Source organism: Culex pipiens, chromosome 3 (genome assembly GCF_016801865.2).
Source record: "Culex pipiens pallens isolate TS chromosome 3, TS_CPP_V2, whole genome shotgun sequence".
NCBI lineage: Eukaryota > Metazoa > Arthropoda > Insecta > Diptera > Culicidae > Culex > Culex pipiens.
The window spans coordinates 79,478,173-79,497,767 of record NC_068939.1 but is presented as its reverse complement, the minus strand read 5'-3'; the positions used below and the strand labels follow the sequence as shown (position 1 = coordinate 79,497,767).

The 19,595-nt window shown below is 43.5% G+C and overlaps 2 protein-coding genes across 5 annotated transcripts in view; one reads left to right on the top strand and one right to left on the bottom strand.

Annotated features, from left to right (window-relative positions):
- LOC120422627 (leucine-rich repeat-containing G-protein coupled receptor 4) overlaps window positions 1–4,121 on the top strand; it is a 55,302-nt gene extending 51,181 nt beyond the window's left edge. For both annotated transcript variants that reach the window (XM_039586122.2, XM_039586123.2), the window contains 3 exons: window positions 1,186–2,998; window positions 3,062–3,156; window positions 3,217–4,121. In XM_039586122.2, coding sequence (XP_039442056.1) covers window positions 1,186–2,998; window positions 3,062–3,156; window positions 3,217–3,769 — 2,461 coding nt within the window. In that variant the 3' untranslated portion in view covers window positions 3,770–4,121. The remainder of the gene's footprint in view (window positions 1–1,185; window positions 2,999–3,061; window positions 3,157–3,216) is intronic.
- The window catches only part of LOC120422629 (lysozyme c-1), a 34,722-nt gene that overhangs the window by 2,593 nt on the left and 12,534 nt on the right, over window positions 1–19,595 (bottom strand). Inside the window, exons 1-3 of one of the 3 annotated variants that reach the window (XM_039586125.2) lie at window positions 764–913; window positions 186–386; window positions 31–119 (exon numbers count right to left, since the gene is read on the bottom strand). In XM_039586125.2, the coding sequence (XP_039442059.1) occupies window positions 31–119; window positions 186–327 (231 nt within the window). In that variant the 5' untranslated portion in view covers window positions 328–386; window positions 764–913. Of the gene's footprint in view, window positions 1–30; window positions 120–185; window positions 387–763; window positions 914–10,260; window positions 10,760–10,955; window positions 11,327–19,595 lie in introns of those variants that run through there. The other 2 variants (XM_039586126.2, XM_039586124.2) reach the window with 2 other exon arrangements.

Sequence of the window (19,595 nt, the reverse complement as noted above, 5' to 3'; positions counted from 1 at the left end):
AGGTTGGTTTTGAAGGTGACGTAGTCATACCTGGAAGATTCCGTAGCTGGCTGAGAGGTTGTCCAGCGAGGTCTTCTTCGAAGTGTCCGCCCCACTCTCGGCTTGTATCAGACAGATCCCTGCGGTGAAAAAGGTTTTGTGTCTTCCAAATTGTTAGCTTCGAATTATGCAACTTTAACGCTTACAGTTGGAGATCAGCGTCCGCGATATCTGATTGCTATCCAGCAGCTTGGCCAGTGGACACTTCTGGAACACTTTTGCCTGAGTTAGATCGAGCGTGATCAGCGCGAGCAGAACGACACTGATTAGCTTATTCGGGTAGGTCATCTTGAACGATACTCCTCCAATCAACTGGCTAGACTGCTGGACGTTCCACAATTCCTAAACTGAAAAGTAAGAACAAACTATTACTATCGATCACCATCAGTTGCGAGTCAGGAATCGACGCGCTCGGCACTTATCACTATCAATATATAAATGGCTGACCCCGGCCTGACACTACGATTCGACGAATTGGCCATCAGTTTGCATAACCGAGTTGAACTGAGAGATTGTGTCTTTGCAATTTGTATACTCTAGAATGGCAATTACACGGAAATGTTTGGTTTTACTTTGACTTGCTCTGAGTTCAACTGAAACAGTTATTGATTAGAACAAATTGATGTTGAAAACGAACACTCATATACCGGTCTAAAGATAGGTTTCCAAGAAATATTATGCAAATAGATTCCAAGTTCACTTTTAACTAACTAACTAATCTTACCCCCACAGCAAACTGCGCTGTAGATTTAACTGTCCGGGTTGGGTGCAATCACGAGACTGAGAGTGAGTGAGTTGTTCCTCATCGCAACAAAAAAAAATACGTCAGCAAACAGCCGCGGGTTGAACTTGACCTGATCTCGGCATTCTCGGGAACGGGGCGAACAAAACAGAAGCTGCCGAGGTATACGGCGAGCGCCTAATCAATGCTTGAATGTGTGAAAGCTTGATTTGATGGGTTATACGAGAGGTGATTGTGGAATCGATTGAAATTATACATTTTGAACTTTTGTTAATTGGTTTAATCACTAAGAGTTATGTAAATGTTATGAAAATGATCTGATTAATCTGATTAATTGGTCCCAAACAGTATACAATTTACGATTTTTTTTAATTCATCCGTTTTTGCTTTTCTTCCCTTTTCAGATTCCACCTAATCCTGTGTCTAGTCGCATGCCACCTGCTCGCCACACTGGCCGTCGGTGCAGCCGAGCTCACGACTGCCGGCATCGCTGGCGGCGGAGGTCCTGCCCCGATATCGGTCAACACCCCTCTGCAGCAGCAGCCCGCCGAGGATGCAGCACCCTTAGTCAGTAGCAGTGATAGCAGCAGCAATAGTAGCAGTAGCATTAGCGGCAGCGTTAGCAGTAGTGCCGACACTAACCAAAGAATCCAAGCGGCCGCCCGGGACGCGTTCGGGGTGAGATGGAGCGCGCTCAAGTACGTCAACAAGGGCGAGCTGGGCAAGAAGCGGTACGAGAAGAAGGCAAGTTCGGGCGCTTCTTCGGTGGTGGACCTGGGCGACTGGCAGTGCCCAAACGTTAGTCAGAGCAGCAATTTGGAGTGCGGTTGTGATATGCCCCACACGTTGCGATGTCGCGGCGATCTGCACGGGTTGGAGTTGATCGCGGAGGGGTTGAGGGCTTCGAGGTATGCGGTTTCGCTGCTGGACTGTACGCTGAAGAACGTGAGCGTGATTAGCGATGCGAATATCTTTGAGAATGTCTCGCTGCAGGGGTTGGTGATATCTTCGGGGGAGATTAAGCGAGTTCATAGGATGGCGTTTGCGGGGATCAAAGGGGGTTTGCAGGCGTTGGGACTCCCGAATAACGCTCTGGTTGGTGTTCCAATGCAGTCCTTCGTAACTCTACCACAGCTAGACAGGTTAGACCTGTCCAACAACCGGATCAAGGCGATCCAGAATACAGATTTCATCTCGTTGCCAAAGTTGTCCTACTTGGAGCTCAGTGAGAACCAGATATCCTATCTGGCTCCGAAGAGTTTTATCCCGTTGAAGAACCTGATCCACCTCAAGCTGAACGGGAATCGACTGGGCGAATCCCCAGAGAGCATGAAAGCCATCGAGTCTAGTCTGAGCTTGCGTGAGTTGGACCTCCGATCCAACACGATACGAGGTCCGTTAAAGAACACCACACTGCCAATGGTGAAGGGCCTGGAGATTCTCAACCTGGACAAGAACTCCATCACCAGCATCCAAAATGGCGCCCTCGAAGGACTAGCCTACCTGCAAATGCTCTCTCTCCGCCACAACCAGATCGACGTCCTGCAAGATCACGCCTTCTCCGGACTAGCCTCGCTCCAAGTCCTCGACCTCGGCCACAACGGCATCGTTGCCATATCCGGATCATCCCTGAAGCACCTCCCCCGACTCATCGTCCTGGACCTCACCCACAACTTCCTGCGTGCCCTAACCTCCGACATCGTCTCCCCTCTGCCCTCCCTCAAGGAACTCCGCCTAGACGGCAACGACATCACCATAATAGCCCAAAACGCCCTCTTCAACGCGACCGAACTTCACAGCCTCTCGCTCGAGAACAACCCGCTGGCGTGTGACTGCTCCATGAAACCCTTTGCCGAGTGGCTGTCCACATCGCGGATCGCTTCCCAGGACGTCCTCGGAGCGGTCTGTGCCACTCCGCCCCATCTGGAAGGCGCTTCCCTGCTGCAAATCACCACCGACAGCATGAACTGTAACGGCAGCGGAGGGAAGGATCGTACCGCGGAGAGTACCTTCCGGACGATTGAGGTGATGCTGAAGCTGAAGAACAACATGTCCTACGTGCGGGATATTAGTGGGGACGTGCAGCTGAAGGGGATCAACTTCACTGACGAGAGCGATGTTTTTCTGTACTGGCGCATGCAAACGGATGATTACTCGTGCCGGTTCGTGTACGTGTTCCACGATGATGACCCAGAGAATATATTGTACAATTCGGAGGTACTTATTGAAAAAATATGCTCAAAACATTAAAAACTAAAATCTTTTTCCCTCTTCCATCAGGTTTCCTGTAATCAAATGCCGGAACTCGCAAACGCTACAGACTACGTCTTTGTTACCAAACTCATCGGAGCGTATGATTTGCAGAGTGAATTAAGGTACGCTCATGATAAAATTAAAGGAGTTCACAATCAAACTCACATCCTTTCTCCCAACAGTTACAAATTCTGCCTCATCATGAAGGAGGACATCTCCAAGGACGAATATCTGGGCGCCTGCCAGATAGCGATCCTCCCGGTACCCAACCAGAACCGCACCAAATCAAAGTCCATCAAAAAGGAGCTCTATTCGGGCTCCGGAAAGCCGGGAGAAACGGACATTTCGGACCTCAACCGAATCGCCGAAGCGGACCGAGTGGACAACGAAGGTGACGCCGGCGAAGATCAGTCCGCGTATTACGACGAAATGTTGATGAGTCGGATGGCGGACGATCCGGACACGCCGTTCAACCGGATGCGGCTGGAGGAAGCCGCCGCGGCCAAGTTGCCCTCCGTGGGTGTAAGTCGGATGGTGCTGGAGGGACTCGGCGCCGTCATCATCGTGACCAGCCTGATGGCGTTCATTTGGGGCTTTATTCGGCTGAAAAGTGGCCGCAGTAACATTCCCTCGATGAGCACCTGCTACACGGTGGACGAGCGGAGGGGCACGGTTGGGCATGAGGTGGAGAGTAGGAGCAGGTACTTTAAGCTGCAAGCCACCACGAGTTTATGATGAAAGGTGAAATTGTTCATTAGAAGATTGTGTATGTTTGCTAAATTAACATTCCTAACCAGAAGCACAGAGTACTGAGAACAATTATTAATTTATTTGTTACATATTAACTGAGTCAATTGTATATTTGGATTGTAAATAAATTGAGAAGATGATAGAGATATTTATATTTTTAAACACGAAGTAATAAACACACAAACAGTATTAGCATTTAAGAAAGATCGATCTGTGAACACCATTTTTTACTAATTGTTACTTACCACAAAATATTTAACACTATAGATTTCAAGGGAAACTTTTTGTGCCATTTTTCGAAGCTGGTTTTTGTAAATAAAGATTTTTTGAAAAATAACCAGGTGAAATATTTTGAATCTATCACATCCTCAAATCTGGCCGCGCAAACATGGTCATTTTAGCATGGGTTCCCCAGTGTAGATCGAGCTCAAATTTGGAATTAATCCTAGTGAACTTCGATATCTCAATTTTGGACCACCCTGACCAGCACTCGTTATCAACTAATATCATCCAAATCGGACCATCCCTCCACATTACTTACTTTTACTTTACTTACTTTTACTGCTCGTACAACCTCCGGGTCATGAGCTGTCTCCAGATGCGCTGCCACTGAACTCGGTCCTGGGCTGCTACTCTCCAATTCCGACTCGGAACTCCCACACTTAGAAGATCTTCCTCCACTTGGTCTAACCACCTCACACGTTGCGCCCCCCTCCGCCGCGTTCCAACCGGCTCTGAATTGAACACCAACTTCACCGGATTGATAGTCTGGTTCGGTTGGCGCGCATCCAGCGCGTCCGGCATTCTTGCGACGTGTCCGGCCCACCGGATTCGGCCAGCCTTGGCGACCTTCCGAATACTTGGCTTGCCGTAGAGTTGCGCCAGCTCGTGGTTCATCCTTCTCCTCCATACAGTGTTCACACGCACGCCGCCAAAGATCGTCCTAAGCACTCGCCGTTCGAAAACTTCAAGCGCTTGCATGTCCTCCTCGAGCATCGTCCACGTCTCGTGCCCGTAGAGGACGACGGGTCTTATCAGCGTTTCGTACATGGTACACTTTGTACGCCGGGAAAGATGACCAGACCGTAGGGTCTTGTGGAGTCCATAGTAGGCACGACTACCGGTGATGATGCGCCTCCGAATTTCTCTGCTGCAGTTGTTGTCCGACGTAACCAACGATCCGAGGTACACAAACTCCTCCACGACCTCGAACTCGTCCCCGTCGATCATCACACTCGGTCCTATGCGAGCCCTAAGGGACTCGGTTCCTCCTGCCAGCAGATACTTCGTCTTCGCAACATTCACCTTCAATCCAACCTTATCCGCTTCCCGCTTCAATTCGGTGTACCGCCTGGCCACATCCTCGAACGTTCTGCCGACAATGTCCATGTCGTCGGCATAGCAGATGAACTGGTTGGACCGGTTGATAATCGTGCCCCGCATGTTGAAGCCCGCCCGCCTCATAACACCTTCAAGCCCAATGTTGAAACAGAGGCCGGAGATACCGTCGCCTTGTCGCAGTCCCTTGCGCGATTCGATCGGGTCGGACATCGCTCCCGAAATCTTCACGCTGCACCGTGCCCCGTCCATCGTTGATTTCACCAGTCTGATCAGCTTCCCGGGAAAGCCGTTCTCGTGCATGATCTTCCATAGCTCTTCGCGATCGACCGAGTCGTACGCGGCTTTGAAATCGATGAACAGGTGGTGCGTCGGGATCTGGTACTCGCGACATTTTTGGAGGATTTGGCGTAGCAAAAAGATTTGGTCCGTCGTCGATTTCCCCTCCACAAAACCGGCTTGGTACGCCCCAACGAAATCCTTTGCTCGCTCCGACAGACGACAGAAGATGATCTGAGACAGTACTTTGTAGGCCGCGTTGAGAATAGTGATGGCTCGATAGTTCTCACATTCCAACTTGTCCCCCTTCTTGTAGATCGGGCATATTACTCCCTCTTTCCACTCCTCCGGTAGCTGTTCTGTGTCCCAGACCTTGACTATCAGCCGGTGTAGACAGGCCGCCAGCTTGTCCGGGCCCAACTTGATGAGTTCAGCACCGATACCATCCTTACCCGCTGCTTTGTTGTTCTTCAGCTTCTTGATGGCATCCTTAACTTCGCTCATCGTGGGTGCTGGCTCGTCCTCGCCGTCCACCATACCGCTGACGTCGTTTCTCCCGTCGCCCTGGTACTCCGCCTCTGGGCCGTTCAGGTGCTCGTCGAAGTGCTGCTTCCACCTTTCGATCACCTCACGCTCGTCCGTCAAGATGCCTCCGTCCTTATCCCGGCACATTTCGGCCCGCGGCATGAAGCCAGTCCGGGATTGACTGAGTTTCTTGTAGAACTTACGCGTTTCGTTGGAGCGATACAGCTGTTCCATGTCCTGGCACTCCAACTCTTCCAGGCGGCGCTTCTTGTCCCGAAAGAGATGGGTTTGCTGTCTTCGCAACTGTTTGTACGACTCCTTGTTCCCACGGGTGTTGTGCAGCAGCCACTTGTCCCGCGCTGCTTTCTTCTCGTCCCAAATCGCCTGACATTCCTCGTCGAACCAGCCGTTCCGTCGAACTCGGTCCACGTACCCGATGGCGCTCGATGCCGCTGCGTTGATGGCTGCTTCCATATGGCTCCAGCAGGCCTCCAGAGGGGCTTCAGCGAGCTCACCCTCGTCAGGCAACGCAGCTTCGAGTTCCCGCGCGTACTGGGTAGCGACCTCAGGATCCTTGAGCCGCTCCAGATTATACCGCTGCGGGCGACGGTACCGGATCTTGTTGACCTCAGGCAGGCGTTGGCGCAGCTTTGCCACCACCAGGTAGTGGTCCGAGTCGATGTCCGCGCCACGGTAGGTTCTGACGTCGATTATGTCCGAGAAGTGCCGACCATCGATGAGAACATGGTCGATTTGCGTCTCCGTGTCGTTTGGTGATCTCCAGGTGTACTTGTATAGGGGGGTGTGCTGGAAGAAGGTACTACGTATGGCCATGTTTCGGGAGGTAGCGAAATCGATGAGTCGTAGGCCGTTCTCGTTCGTCTGCTGGTGGGCGCTGAACCTCCCAATAACCGGTCTAAACTCCTCCTCCTGGCCAACTTGAGCGTTCAAGTCGCCGATGACAATCTTGACGTCGTGTTTTGGACACTTCCTGTACTCGCGGTCAAGAAGCTCGTAGAAAGCGTCCTTGTCATCGGCGTCGCTTCCCATGTGCGGGCTGTGCACGTTGATTATGCTCAGGTTGAAGAATCGGCCCTTGATTCTCAACCGGCACATTCTGTCGTTGACTGGCCACCACCCAATCACGCGCTTCGCCATTTCGCCCAGCACGATAAAAGCTGTCCCCAGCTCGTGTGTGTCGCCGCCGCTCCAGTACATAGTATAACCCCCGTACTCTTGGTGGTCCTTCCCCTTCCAGCACACCTCCTGCAGCGCTACGACTTCGAGGCCGCGGACCCGCAATTCGTTGAAAAGAATGCGGTCGCTCCCATCGAAATTGAGAGACCTGCAGTTCCACGTCCCGAGTTTCCAATCCCTGGATCCCCGAAAATCGGGTCGGCGATTGGATCGGCTCGCATCTGGAGCTCTCTGCACTTGGGTTTTACGGCGGGTGCGTGTAGCCATCACCAACCCCCTGTCTCGCCGGAGGACCGTCGTACCAGGACTGTTTAGAGTCCCACCCTGGCACTGGGACTGTTAGTCAGCCGCCCCTAACCTGGGGAACAGACGCTGTTCCGAGCCGCCCCTAACCTGGGGAACAGACGCTCGAGGGGGGGGGGGGGTCCTAACTCTATCTGCTGTAAGCCGCCCCTAACCTGGAGAACAGACGCTTACCTCGACGATGGAGCAGGACACCGATTTCCTTGAGCCGCCCCTAACCTGGGGAACAGGTCCCTCCACATAGTCTTGCGTAATTTAATCAATCTTTTTTTCGACCATCCGAATTTATTTCGGTGTTGGCCAAAGGAAGCCGAAGGATGCGGAGATTTTCCAGTTCTTTAGGAATCACGGCTGGAAATGGGAGGAGTTTTTCAATTCAATTCATTTTATTTACCGAAATAACAATTTTACAATTTGTGTGAATAACTGGTTCTAGAGATTTGGTGTTCCTTGCAACTATTTCCTTTTCAATAACCGTTTGGTAACAGAAGGTTCTTCAAATGCAATTAAACAAAAACTAGGGAAAATTTGGCCAAAAAACCTAGTGAGATCGAAAAAATGGGAGGAGATATCTGCAATGTATCGCGAGGATCACAGCGTTTATGTAAAGTTTCAGTCAACGGAATTGATGAGATAGGCACTTTTGAGGTTAGGAGCGGAAACCACGTTTTGGTACGCCGACGGAACGACAACGGAAACAATGGTAATGGTTGCTGGAGAGGATATCCAATATGTCCGGATCTTTGGATTAACACCAGAGATAGGAGATGAGGAGATTCGAAGGGAATTGGGCAAATATGGAAAGGTAAAGCAGTTTAGTCGAGAAATGTTTGCAGTAGAAACAGGATTTCCTATATGGAATGGTGTGCGTGGAATATTCATGCATGCATTCATCCATGAAAGTTGTATAAAGATTTACCAGCACTGATAAAGATTCAGGGATGCGGTTCGGAAGGTCATATGAAAGTTAACTGTCCAAAGCGTAGCAGTACTGGAGCTTCTTTTTTGTCTAAGCAAAAAAGTAGCACTTTTGCTCAAGTTGTCGCCAACGATGCATCTGTTCTGCATCCAGTCAAGATATTGGATGTTTCAACCGTAAGCAACCAGGCTGGAGAAGGCGAAAAGGGATCGGATGAGAAGAATAGAAACAGTGACAATGCAAATGAAACAATCATGAAGGAAAACAAAACGCTAGCGGAACAAAACGAGTCTGGAAAAAGAGTTGAAGAAACGGAGAATGCTAAGAAACTGGAAGAAGCTTTGAGTGGAACTAACCCTAGTGAAGGAAAGAAAAAAAAACTACTGATTATTACAGGCCGTGGCCTAAATACCGATGAAATGGATCATGTAAATGTATGATAATGACTAAATAAAAGCAACAATTTTATTTAAAAAAAAAAGAGCCTGAATTTTGTAGGCTTGTCATAGAAAATGGACATGTGAATATTGAAAATCTGTAAATTGAGAAGAGATTTTTTAATCCATTTGTTGTCTTCGGCAAAGTTATGGTTATGATTAGAACTTTTCAAAAAATGTAGGCTCATCTGAAATCTAAGGCATATTTTTTTAAAATGATTATATTTGCAAAAAATCTAAAATATTGTCAAAAGAAATTTCAAAAATCAAACCAATTGTTTCCAAGATATCGCAAGTTGAAAAATGACGTCTAATTTGATGACAGAGAGAATAACTTAATTTTCACTTACACTCAACCCCCAGTGGTTGGTCACTTTTTCGTTTGGCACTTTTTTAGTTTGTACCCCGTTGGTTGGTCAAATTCAAACTAAAAAGTGACGAACTGTCACTTTTTACACGGCGCTCACGCACACTATCAAAACAAACGTTTGGTAGTGTGTGTGAACTCCGTGTAAAAGGGGTGTCAAACTAAAACGTGACCCCGTTCGTTTGACAACAGTTGGTGTCAAACCATCGGGGTTTGAGTGTATTTAAACATAGAGATGCTGTTTCATAGCATTCTGATCAACATTGTCATACGGCGTGTTTTGTAAAACAAACTAATGAAACTAATTTTACACCTAAGCTTCCATCCACCTCGGGATTCGAACTGATGACCTTTGGATTATTAGTCCAACTGCCTACCTGCGACTCCACCGAGACAGGACCCAGGGAGACGACTCCTACACCTGGACTGAGCTAACGACCTAACCTTTTTAGGTTAGTCCGGGGCCAACATTTACTTCCCGTCCGACGGAAGGCGTGATCAGACAAATCTCGTCTCGAAAAATACCACCAGGACCTTCTGGGATCGAACCCAGGCCGACTGCGTGAGAGGCAACCACGCTTACCCCTACACCACCGGTCCCGGTTTTTATTCTGCATCAAATTGAAAAACCTACTTAAAAGGGTTGAAATTGAGAATATTATCTTTCCCAAAAGCAAGGTAACTCATCATTGGTGCTATTTTGCTCCCACCAAAAGATACAGCGTTCTCAAAACCAGTTTAAAATTAAAATTGCGTGTTGGTTGTTAAAACACATTCAAAACAAACATGTTTATTTTAAAATGCAAAATAGGTTCTCTCCATACAAACTCCTATTCTAAATTCAAGAGGATAAGGCGCCCCATAGCAACTTAGGGATCGGCAGCCGAAGCCGCTAACCACCGCGCCACGAGGCCCTCGGACATTTCCATTCAAATCAAAATTATAAAAAATATTACTATTTTCGAAAACGTAGAGAATTACTCAGAGATCTCCCTGTGATGCTCTCCACGTGGTACCTCTTCACTCCACCGGAATTCAAATTTATTGAACGCAAGCTTGAATGCAAGCTGTGCACTATACGGCTGTTCGTCGTGAAATGATTCCAAACACGTTTTATTTATTTCACCGAAGTTTCGTGTATTTCAGTGAACATTTACTAAAAACGATATGGCAAATAGTGATTCTCTTAAAAATCCTAGATGGTAACTTATTTGTTCTACAAACGTTAACATTTTGCTGATAGTTCTTACAACGATTTGTCTCAAATTCATTGCACGTTAAGTCGATCCCTACTAGAGTTAATCCTTAAACTTAATTCACAAAACCATGTTCAGTGTAGCTTCCTGCGCTTGACTAGGTGCTCGTCACCGTTGCCGCGGCCGGAGGACTGACCGCCGCCGAGATGGGCTTTATCCGGGCCAGCCCGCTCACGCTGAACGCCGGCGGGGACTCACAGCTGGGGGCGGTGGCGGCGCTCCTAGTTGCCGTGCCTGCTGCCGCCGCTGGTTCGTCGGAGGGCACCACCATCTCGGGCACAAAAGTTTCCACCTTGGGATAGTGAGCGGGCAGTCGTATCACCTCATCGTACGAAGGGGGTGGCTCCAGGGGAGCTGTTTGAAAAGGGGAAAGGAAAACAATTAAAAAGGCGAGATAACAATAAAAATTGTCATCGTGGAAAGTTTATTACGGCACAGTGAAAATATTTGCGCATTTTATTTTTTAAATCAAAAGAAAATTATTCATGAATTCATCAGTTTTGCAGTTATTTTTTTTTTTTTAATCTTCTCGAAAGATCAAATAACTTACAGATGTGACTTCCCGGGTAAACGCTGCCGTCATCCCCGACGAAGGCCGCGTTGGAATGTGTCACCGATGAGCGCCCTCCCCCGTTGGAACCCGGCGTCGTCCCGTGGTGGTGGTGCTGATGGTCACCGGTGCCCAGGCAGTCGTAAACCGTCCCGTACGGGGGTACCCGGCCCATCGGGTGGGTGTGGTGGTGGTGCTGAATCGACATTATGTCGTACAGGTTCGAGCCGATCTGAACCACGTGGACGGGCTGGGACGCCTCCTGCAGCTCGGCCAGCCGCTTGGCGCGTGCCTTTTTGCACTTGAGGATAATGATGAGCAGGGCCCAGGCCAGCACCAGGATCAGGTAGAGGAATATTATCATTTTTTAGCTGGAAGGGGACAAAGTTACAAACTCAGGGTTAGTTTGGGAAAGTAGTATCAAGTCTGTATTACGTCAGAAACAGGCTAGCGACAGCAGTGTTTAGAGTAGGTACTTAAAGGTTTAAATTTGGAAATGGATTTACACATTTTGTTGGTCTGAAACCAATCAGAATAATCAATATATTGTACTTCGCCAAGAATCGGTCTAATTCTTACAATTTGCAACTATTGAGACATAATAGTAGTTTATGCAACAAGTTGCAAAAAGAGGATTTTTTCAGCACGAGTCGTACATTTATCCAACGAGGTTCACCGAGTTGGATAAATACGACGAGTGCTGAAAAAATCAAGTTTTGCAACGAGTTCCATACAACATTTTTTGCAATTTCGAAAAACACCCATTGAGTGAAATTTTAAGTCGAATTTTCATGTATTTTGTCAATAAATCGTTTAAATCAAAAAAATGTTGAAAAGTGTTACTTTTCGAAACAAGTGCTGAAAAGTTCAACTTTTCAGCACCCATTTCAGTGCTGAAAAGTAGAACTTTTCAGCATTTATTTTGAAAAGTGTTGCTATTCGATTCTGTTATTTTTGGTACAGAAAAGTAGGCTATTTCGTCATTCAAGAATGACAGGAAAAGTAAGTAGTTTCACGACGGAATTGCAAAAAAGGATTTTCAGGTTATTTTGTAGAAGATTTTCCAATTATTTTGGTGAAAATAATATGTTAAGCCCTTGAATGCCACACACTATACACCCAAAGTTAAAAAACGAGGGGATTGTCCTCACGAAAAGAAACGTGGGGAAAGTGCTACTTTGCGAGAGTATAGTCCTCTGCGTGTTCATTCGTTCATTGGAACAGTTCATCCATTGAGTGGCTTATATGGACAAATGACCGCCACTTAGTTACCGAACCATGGTGGCCCGTACGGCAAAGGCACGGTTCAATATGCCGAAGGTCTTGGGTTCGAGTCTCGGTACCGGTACTTTTTTTTGATAGATGAACTATTTTTTGAAGATGAACCATGAGTAAAGTACTCTCGGTAATTTCGGGATTTATCCTCTCCGTCCGCACACAGTACCATTTTACTACCGAATCGTGCTCTTTATCCTCTCGTATGCCGATACCCAGTTCTGGGTGTACTGTGGACTCAATGGTAACTTTTAACCCTCAACCACATAATTTTTTTTTTTTTTTTGATTGGGTCCTATAAACATATAGAAGACTTATAGGACCTTTAAAAAAAAAACTCTAGACTTGAATTATTTTCTCACTTCAAATTTATCTATTTACACAAAATAAAAAAAAATGGTGGACGAGTTCGTTGAAATGATTACCTATTTCAAATTATTTTGTCTCGGGAACCTTGAAAAAATCTCCAGAAATCGAGAGTTGCTGAAATTATGAAATTTATAAGATTATTTTACGGAAAATTTTCGTTCTAACTTTTACTAAAATTATTTTTATATTCTTGAGTTAAATATGTGAGCAGTCCTTTTCGTTATGTTTTTTGTTTGCAATTTAATATTTAAAATGCGAAAAAAAAATCTAACAAATTTAAAAGTGACTTGATCAAAAGCATAAATATATAGTGTTTAAAGTTCAAAGCTTAATTTATGGATCCGGACTCGTCTTGATACACAGTTTAGACTCGATTATCAAAAAAAAATCCTAGGTCTTCGGATGATTGAGTCTAGACTGTGTACCAAATCAAACTTTTTTTAGGAACGTAAAACCCTCCCATAAAATAATTAAATAATTATAATCAAGGAAAAGTATTGAGAAGTAAACGTTAAATTCTTATTGTCCAAAAAGAAAGTTTTACACTCAACCCCTCTGATTCACGAAATACCACCCACTTTTGACACAATTTTTCATCACGTGGAAAACAAAAAAGGTCTCTTTTGGCCGCCCATCGTTTAGTATACGAAGGAAAAAGTGGGATACACTTAATTTTTCATCGAAAACATCAACATCAACAGATCCAAAATGTTTCAAAACTATTCACGTCAGCAGCAAATAATATGTCACGCTTGAGCTTGAACATAGCCTTCTACTTTTTTTATGTTTACAGCTGTAGTGCTGTTGTATTAGTGGGTAGCAGTGGGGAGCTTTCGAAAATCACTGTCTTTTCAGCACCCAGGGGGGGTCTAGAGCAACTTTTATTTTTAAGATTTTATAGGATTTTTCTACAGAAAATTGATGCAAATCGATGGGTTCTTGTTCATATACATCAAATTTCTTGTGAATATGCTTCAAGAGACTCTAAATTGCAGATATCAGACTTGTCGAATTGTTCTCGGAAAAATACACCGTGACCTAAAATGTAAAAACGTTACTTAATCCACCTTTAGGTAGTTGGTGCCTTCCTCACATTCATAAAGTCAATACATTCAGTAAAAATAGCAACATTCCCCCTTAACATGTTTAACAAATCAACTTTATTACTCATTTCTTTTGATAGGGTTCACAGACCTTCAATAGTTCTGGCTCATCGAAAAGGTCTGATAAAAAACATATTCAACGATAGTTCGCATGGAAGATTCAGACAATATTTCTATCACAATATCTGAAATCTGGCCTCCAAAAAGTGTATAAATAACACTTAAATGATAATAACTTTTGGTAGGATTGTCAGATCTTCGATGTTTTAAACTCATTTGAAAGGTATTTCAATTATCTAACTAACGACGGGTTTCATAAGGGACCCGGACATCATTTTCATTGAAATATCTGAGAACCGGCCTCCAAAAAGTGTATAAATAACACTTAAGTGCTAATAACTTTTGATAGGGTTGTCAGATCTTTAATGTTTTGGGCTCATTGGAAAGGTCTTTTGAATACCTTTAATACCTAAAAATGTAGAACATGATAGGTTTTCTTGCAAAAAACACCCTTTTTACAATCTTCCGGACATACGCCAAAATCGTTTTTTTTTAGCATAACTTTTGAAGTACTTAACTAAACTTGCTGATTTTAAATAGAGACCTATGGGACCCCAAGACGGATCGAATGAGACTAATACGGTCAAAATCCGTTCATCCAATCAGGAGATAATCGCGTGACATTTTTGCTCCACGAGCAGTTCTCTACGGAATCGGTCTTTTTTCTTTAGTTTTAATTTTTGTATTTTTTAATCCGGCTGAAACTTTTTTGATGCATTCGGTATGCCCAAAGAAGCCATTTTGCATCATTAGTTCGTTCATATAATTTTCCAAACAAATTTGGCAGCTGTCCATACAAAAGTGATATGTGAAAATTCAAAAATCTGTATTTTTTGAAAGAATTTTTTGATCGATTTGGTGTCTTCAGCAAAGTTGTAGATATGGATATGAACTACACTAAAAAAAAATGGTACACGGTAAAAAAAAATTTGGTGATTTTTAATTTCACTTTTTTGTCACTAAAACTTGATTTGCAAAAAAACATTATTTTTATTTTTTTTTTATATATGTTTTAGAGGACATCAAATGCCAACTTTTCAGAAATTTCCAGAATGGGCAAAAAATCTTTGACCGAGTTATGATTTTTTGAATCAATACAGATTTTTTTCAAAAAATCGAAATATTGGTCGCAAAAAAATTTCAACTTCATCTTTCGATGTAAAATCGAATTTGCAATCAAAAAGAACTTTAGTGAGTTTTTGATAAAGTGCACCGTTTTCAAGTTATAGCCATTTTTAGTTAACTTTTTGGAAAATAGTCGCAGTTTTTCATTTTTTAAAATTAGTGCCCATGTTTGCCCATCTCTGAAAAAAATATTTTTGAAAAGCTGAGAAAATTCTCTATATTTTGCTTAATTGAACTTTGTTGATACGACCCTTAGTTGCTGAGATATTGCATGCAAAGGTTAAAAACAGGAAAATTTATGTTTTCTAAGTCTCACCCAAACAACCCACCATTTTCTCATGTCGATATCTCAACAACTAATGGTCCGATTTACAATGTAAAACTATGAAACATTCGTGAAATTTTCCGATCTTTTCGAAAACAATATTTTCAAAAATTTAAAATCAAGACTAACATTTCAAAAGGGCGTAATATTGAATGTTTGGCCCGTTTGCAATCAATTTGTATTATGAAATTTGATTGTTTATTTGAGAGCCTGTTATTTTTAAACTTGTAATCTAGTTACTATTCTTAGTTGACAGTATTGAATACTCAAGAAGCTTCAGAAAAGAATTTAAGAATTGATTAATTTTAAGTTTTGTATTACAAAACTAACTTTTTAAATCGGAAAGGACGTCATTTAAAACAAATTTAGAACAAATTTGAACTTTCAAGAGGACATCAGTTAAAACAAAATACTGTTTACAAATATTGTTTAGTTTAGTTTCATCGATGTTTCGCGCAAGACAATATAATCATACTAGTAAGTGCTCCTCAGTGGCACGTTTTTGATAAAGATTCTTTCATCGCTTCCAGTAACACTCCAGAAAGAAAAATCACAGAAATCAAAATAACAGGAAAAGTTCATCCAATTATCTTTTTGGTAATGACAACATCTAATATTTATACAGTGAGTAGTCCTTTTTTATTTGGTTTATCGTACCTCATTCATTTATTGTACAGTTTTTTTTTGTTTTATGTTTTTGTTAAGATGTTGAACACAATGAAAGAGCATCAAATTGGCCCAGTCATTGCCAACACAACACCATATTACGCCATATTACGAGTGAATAAATTGAATTAAAACAGATTTTCTCCATCAATTTATAAAAACATTCTTCTTCACAAAACCAAACAGCTTCGACCTTCCACACAGTGCAACTAAAATCCATCTCAGCTCTGTGCTCCGAATCTGTAGCATCCAAACCTGATTTACGAAATTTGTCATTATAAATTGATTCACTCAAAGTTCTATGCACAGCACCCACGACAACAAGAATCCTGTTCCGCACGTGAAAAGCATCAACCATGAGGTCATGATTGACCGGTAGGCGATCCAATTTTATTGCAATTAAGGACCAGCAAGTTTCGTACACGTGTCCGATTTTACCTCTTTTTTTTCAATCCACGTGGCTATAGTCAAGAGTCGAATGCCGGCCTTTCTTGCAGCACCACCACATAAATTAGCTGGATTTTGTATTGTTGTACAAAACTGTGGGTGTGTTTTTTTGTCCTGCCGACGAAAGGATATACGACTTCCGCAATTAACGTATATACACAAGGCCATCAACTCGTCAGCTGTGTGCTATCTTGTAACATAGACCATTTTGGTCGAAAATGAGTTAATGATGACGTTTTGCTATACTTAACAAACACTACAAGATGCTTTAACCCGATTTTGGAAACTCGCTTCCGTTTCCCGGATATCGCAATACACACTTGTGACATATACCAATTTATCATCAAAATGATTGTGCACACTTGTGACACGTCATACATGTTGTTGGAAAATGTGGAAAATTTTTCTTGTTTTTCACAAATTTATGTAAACACATACTTTCTAAAGGCAATGCAACCTTTTTTCTTTGAAAATATACTGATTAAGTCAGTTAAACTATTGATTTAAGCCTATTTTAGTTTGAATGGGAATTCTGTGCACACTTGTGACACGTAGTACAATTTTACTTTCGAAACACACTTGTGACACGTGCTTTTCAGATTTTTGTTTACATTATTTACTGTATCTTTTAACAGGTGTAACCAAATTAGTTGAAACTTGGAGCGTTTGTTTAGCGATAGTATACGAACCGATTGCTTCAAAAAGTTTAGCTCTATCATTCATAGTTTGAAATTATTTACCAACAAACTTTAAAAATCGATTTTTCGAAAAGTACTAAATGGTTGTTGTCACAAGAAAGCACACAACTGACGAACTGCAGCAATGAATTTCACATTCTTGCGTTCTGACCAACCTTGCAAGGAATCATGGCAATTGTAAAGCCATTCCTGCTATAATCCAACACATTTCGCTTTAATTTCTATGGATTTCTTTCACTACGCTTCAACGGCATTCAAAGCTTCCGCTCTGGAGCTCTACTAATGGTTATTTTCTGCTTTCTCCGGAAGTCTTGCCGGGAAGCTCGATATTGCGTCGATGGTGCCGACTCAACTTCGGAAAGCTTGGAAAATCAGATTTCCGATGAGAATTTTTATTAAAAGTTTTGTTTTTTTTTTTTGATAATTTTAAATTTAAAAATTTTAAGTTAACTCGCCACCATGTTCAAACAAGAGAACAAAACGGTGCATCACCGTCGCCGTCGTCCTCGGCACCAGGAAGTGCCCGTGTCCTTGCGTAAATTTCCCAAATGCCAACCCGGTGAAGAATGCTATATCCTTGGTGGCGCTGAGTTGCTAAGCAGCACGTTGGCCATCAGGCCCCTTCGGAGGTCCCGGAAAGGTCGCCCGCCTTTGTCTTGTACTCACGAACCCGCCGTCAACATGCGGCTTGAAGGCTGACCAGTTCCCCCCAGCGCAGTGCCGCTGCAGGATCAGCACAAATCCAGCGGGGCCGAATTGACCCAGAAGGATTTGCAGGTGGTTGGCGAGTGATTTGTTTGCAGCTCTTCCAACCTTTTTGGGGTAGCAACCTGACTTGGAGCGGAATAGAGTAGTTTCTTATGCAAATTACACCGGGGCACAATTTGCATAAACAATCGCATGCAATGTGAGAACTTCGCAGATGTTCTCGGACCAGTCAGCAGCTGGTTGTGGGACACGGGATGACCTTCAGGATTTTTGACCACATGGTTAGTGGCGTGGCGCAATTGCAGGGTTTGGTAGTTGTGACGTAAATCACGCCGGGCTGCATGTTCCTTGAAATATACCCTTTCTAATCAAACACCTATCTTCATCATATGAATCATAATTTCGATTTTGCGAGACCATTTCTCATCATTTTGGTGGCACACACATCTACACTCAAGATGAGAGGTTAACTGCTTAACGAAAGTCACCATCAATATCTTTTCACTTGCGCTAACGTTTTCAAAGCGCTTAAGATATAAACTTGCTTCCAACTACCGGCAACATGTTCTTTTGCACATTAGTTAGTCACTTACTTGAAAAATAATCTCGAAATATTTCAATAATTAGCAACCGGTCAAAATAACAAACGCGCCAAGTCTTTTGACGTTAGAATTTTGACGACCCATTCAAATCGAAGGCTGAAGAAAGCCGAGCGAGAAGCGAAGGCAAATAAAGAACAAAGGGTGGCCACCAACACCACCAGCAGCGCCTGTTGGAGTGAGCCAGTGATGCCAGGAAATTTTCTCTATAAATGCTACTTTTCGTGAGTGTTCGCTTAAAATTTCATCATTTTTAGCAGCACTAAGCAGGTCCAAAAGAGCGCTGGAAGAAAAAAGAACTATGCTGAAAATAGAAAAATGGGCGTGGCCCAATGCACTCGACTGATTAGAATGCATTTTTGAAATATTTTTTTTAAATGCTTGTAAAAGGAATAGCATAACTTTTAATAAAAGTGAAAATAAACAGAAATGTTCACAAAAAGTTGCTCTACTCGTTGGTGTACTTGGTTTTAGTAAATTTCAAGGAACACTCCAGATTATCCAGCATCATTCAAACACGACCGCTTATTAGGCTTAAAATGGGTATATTTCCCCTAGGTTGACATTTCCTTCACGTGCTCCTCACAAATTTTCCAGGAGTATCAGATATGATTAGATTTTTTGGCACAATCTCGTATTTTGTAGAAAAATAAAAGGTAATGCAAATGACTGAAAACAAAAACCTCCTTCCTTCACGACCTCGTTATTCGCTCAACATTAAAACTGCTCAGCAACAGTTTCGCCCATGTTGCTCGAATGTGTCCTTGCCAGTCTGGGAAATGATGTTGACCAGCCCCTTTAATCCACCTGATGGGCGGTAATAATCCAATCCATCAAATTCCCCTGACTTCCGACGGGCGTCAGTCGTACAATAATACCTGCGTGCTTTTGGCCAACTCGTGGAAATAAATCTCGCGGTCACGATGATGACGATAATAAAAATCAGCTGGTCACAACCACCGCTCCGTCCGCATTTCGGGGTTGAGCAAAAAAAAGTTCAATACGTCGCTGTCGTGCTAACTTGACACACGTGCATTTTGGGCCAATTTTTGACCTTCACAGATCCCCAAAATTCGATTTCAATCCTGAGATATTCAATAAAAACCGAAAAAACTCCGTGCATTTTTGTCACTTTTCATATAAAATAAGTTTTAATCTTGTCGTGCTATCTTGACACACTCTGAAAATTGTTGTATGTGCGACAACTTGCCAAAGGGATTTCAGGTCAGAACGCGTTTGACACAGTTACGAGCTCGACTACATTT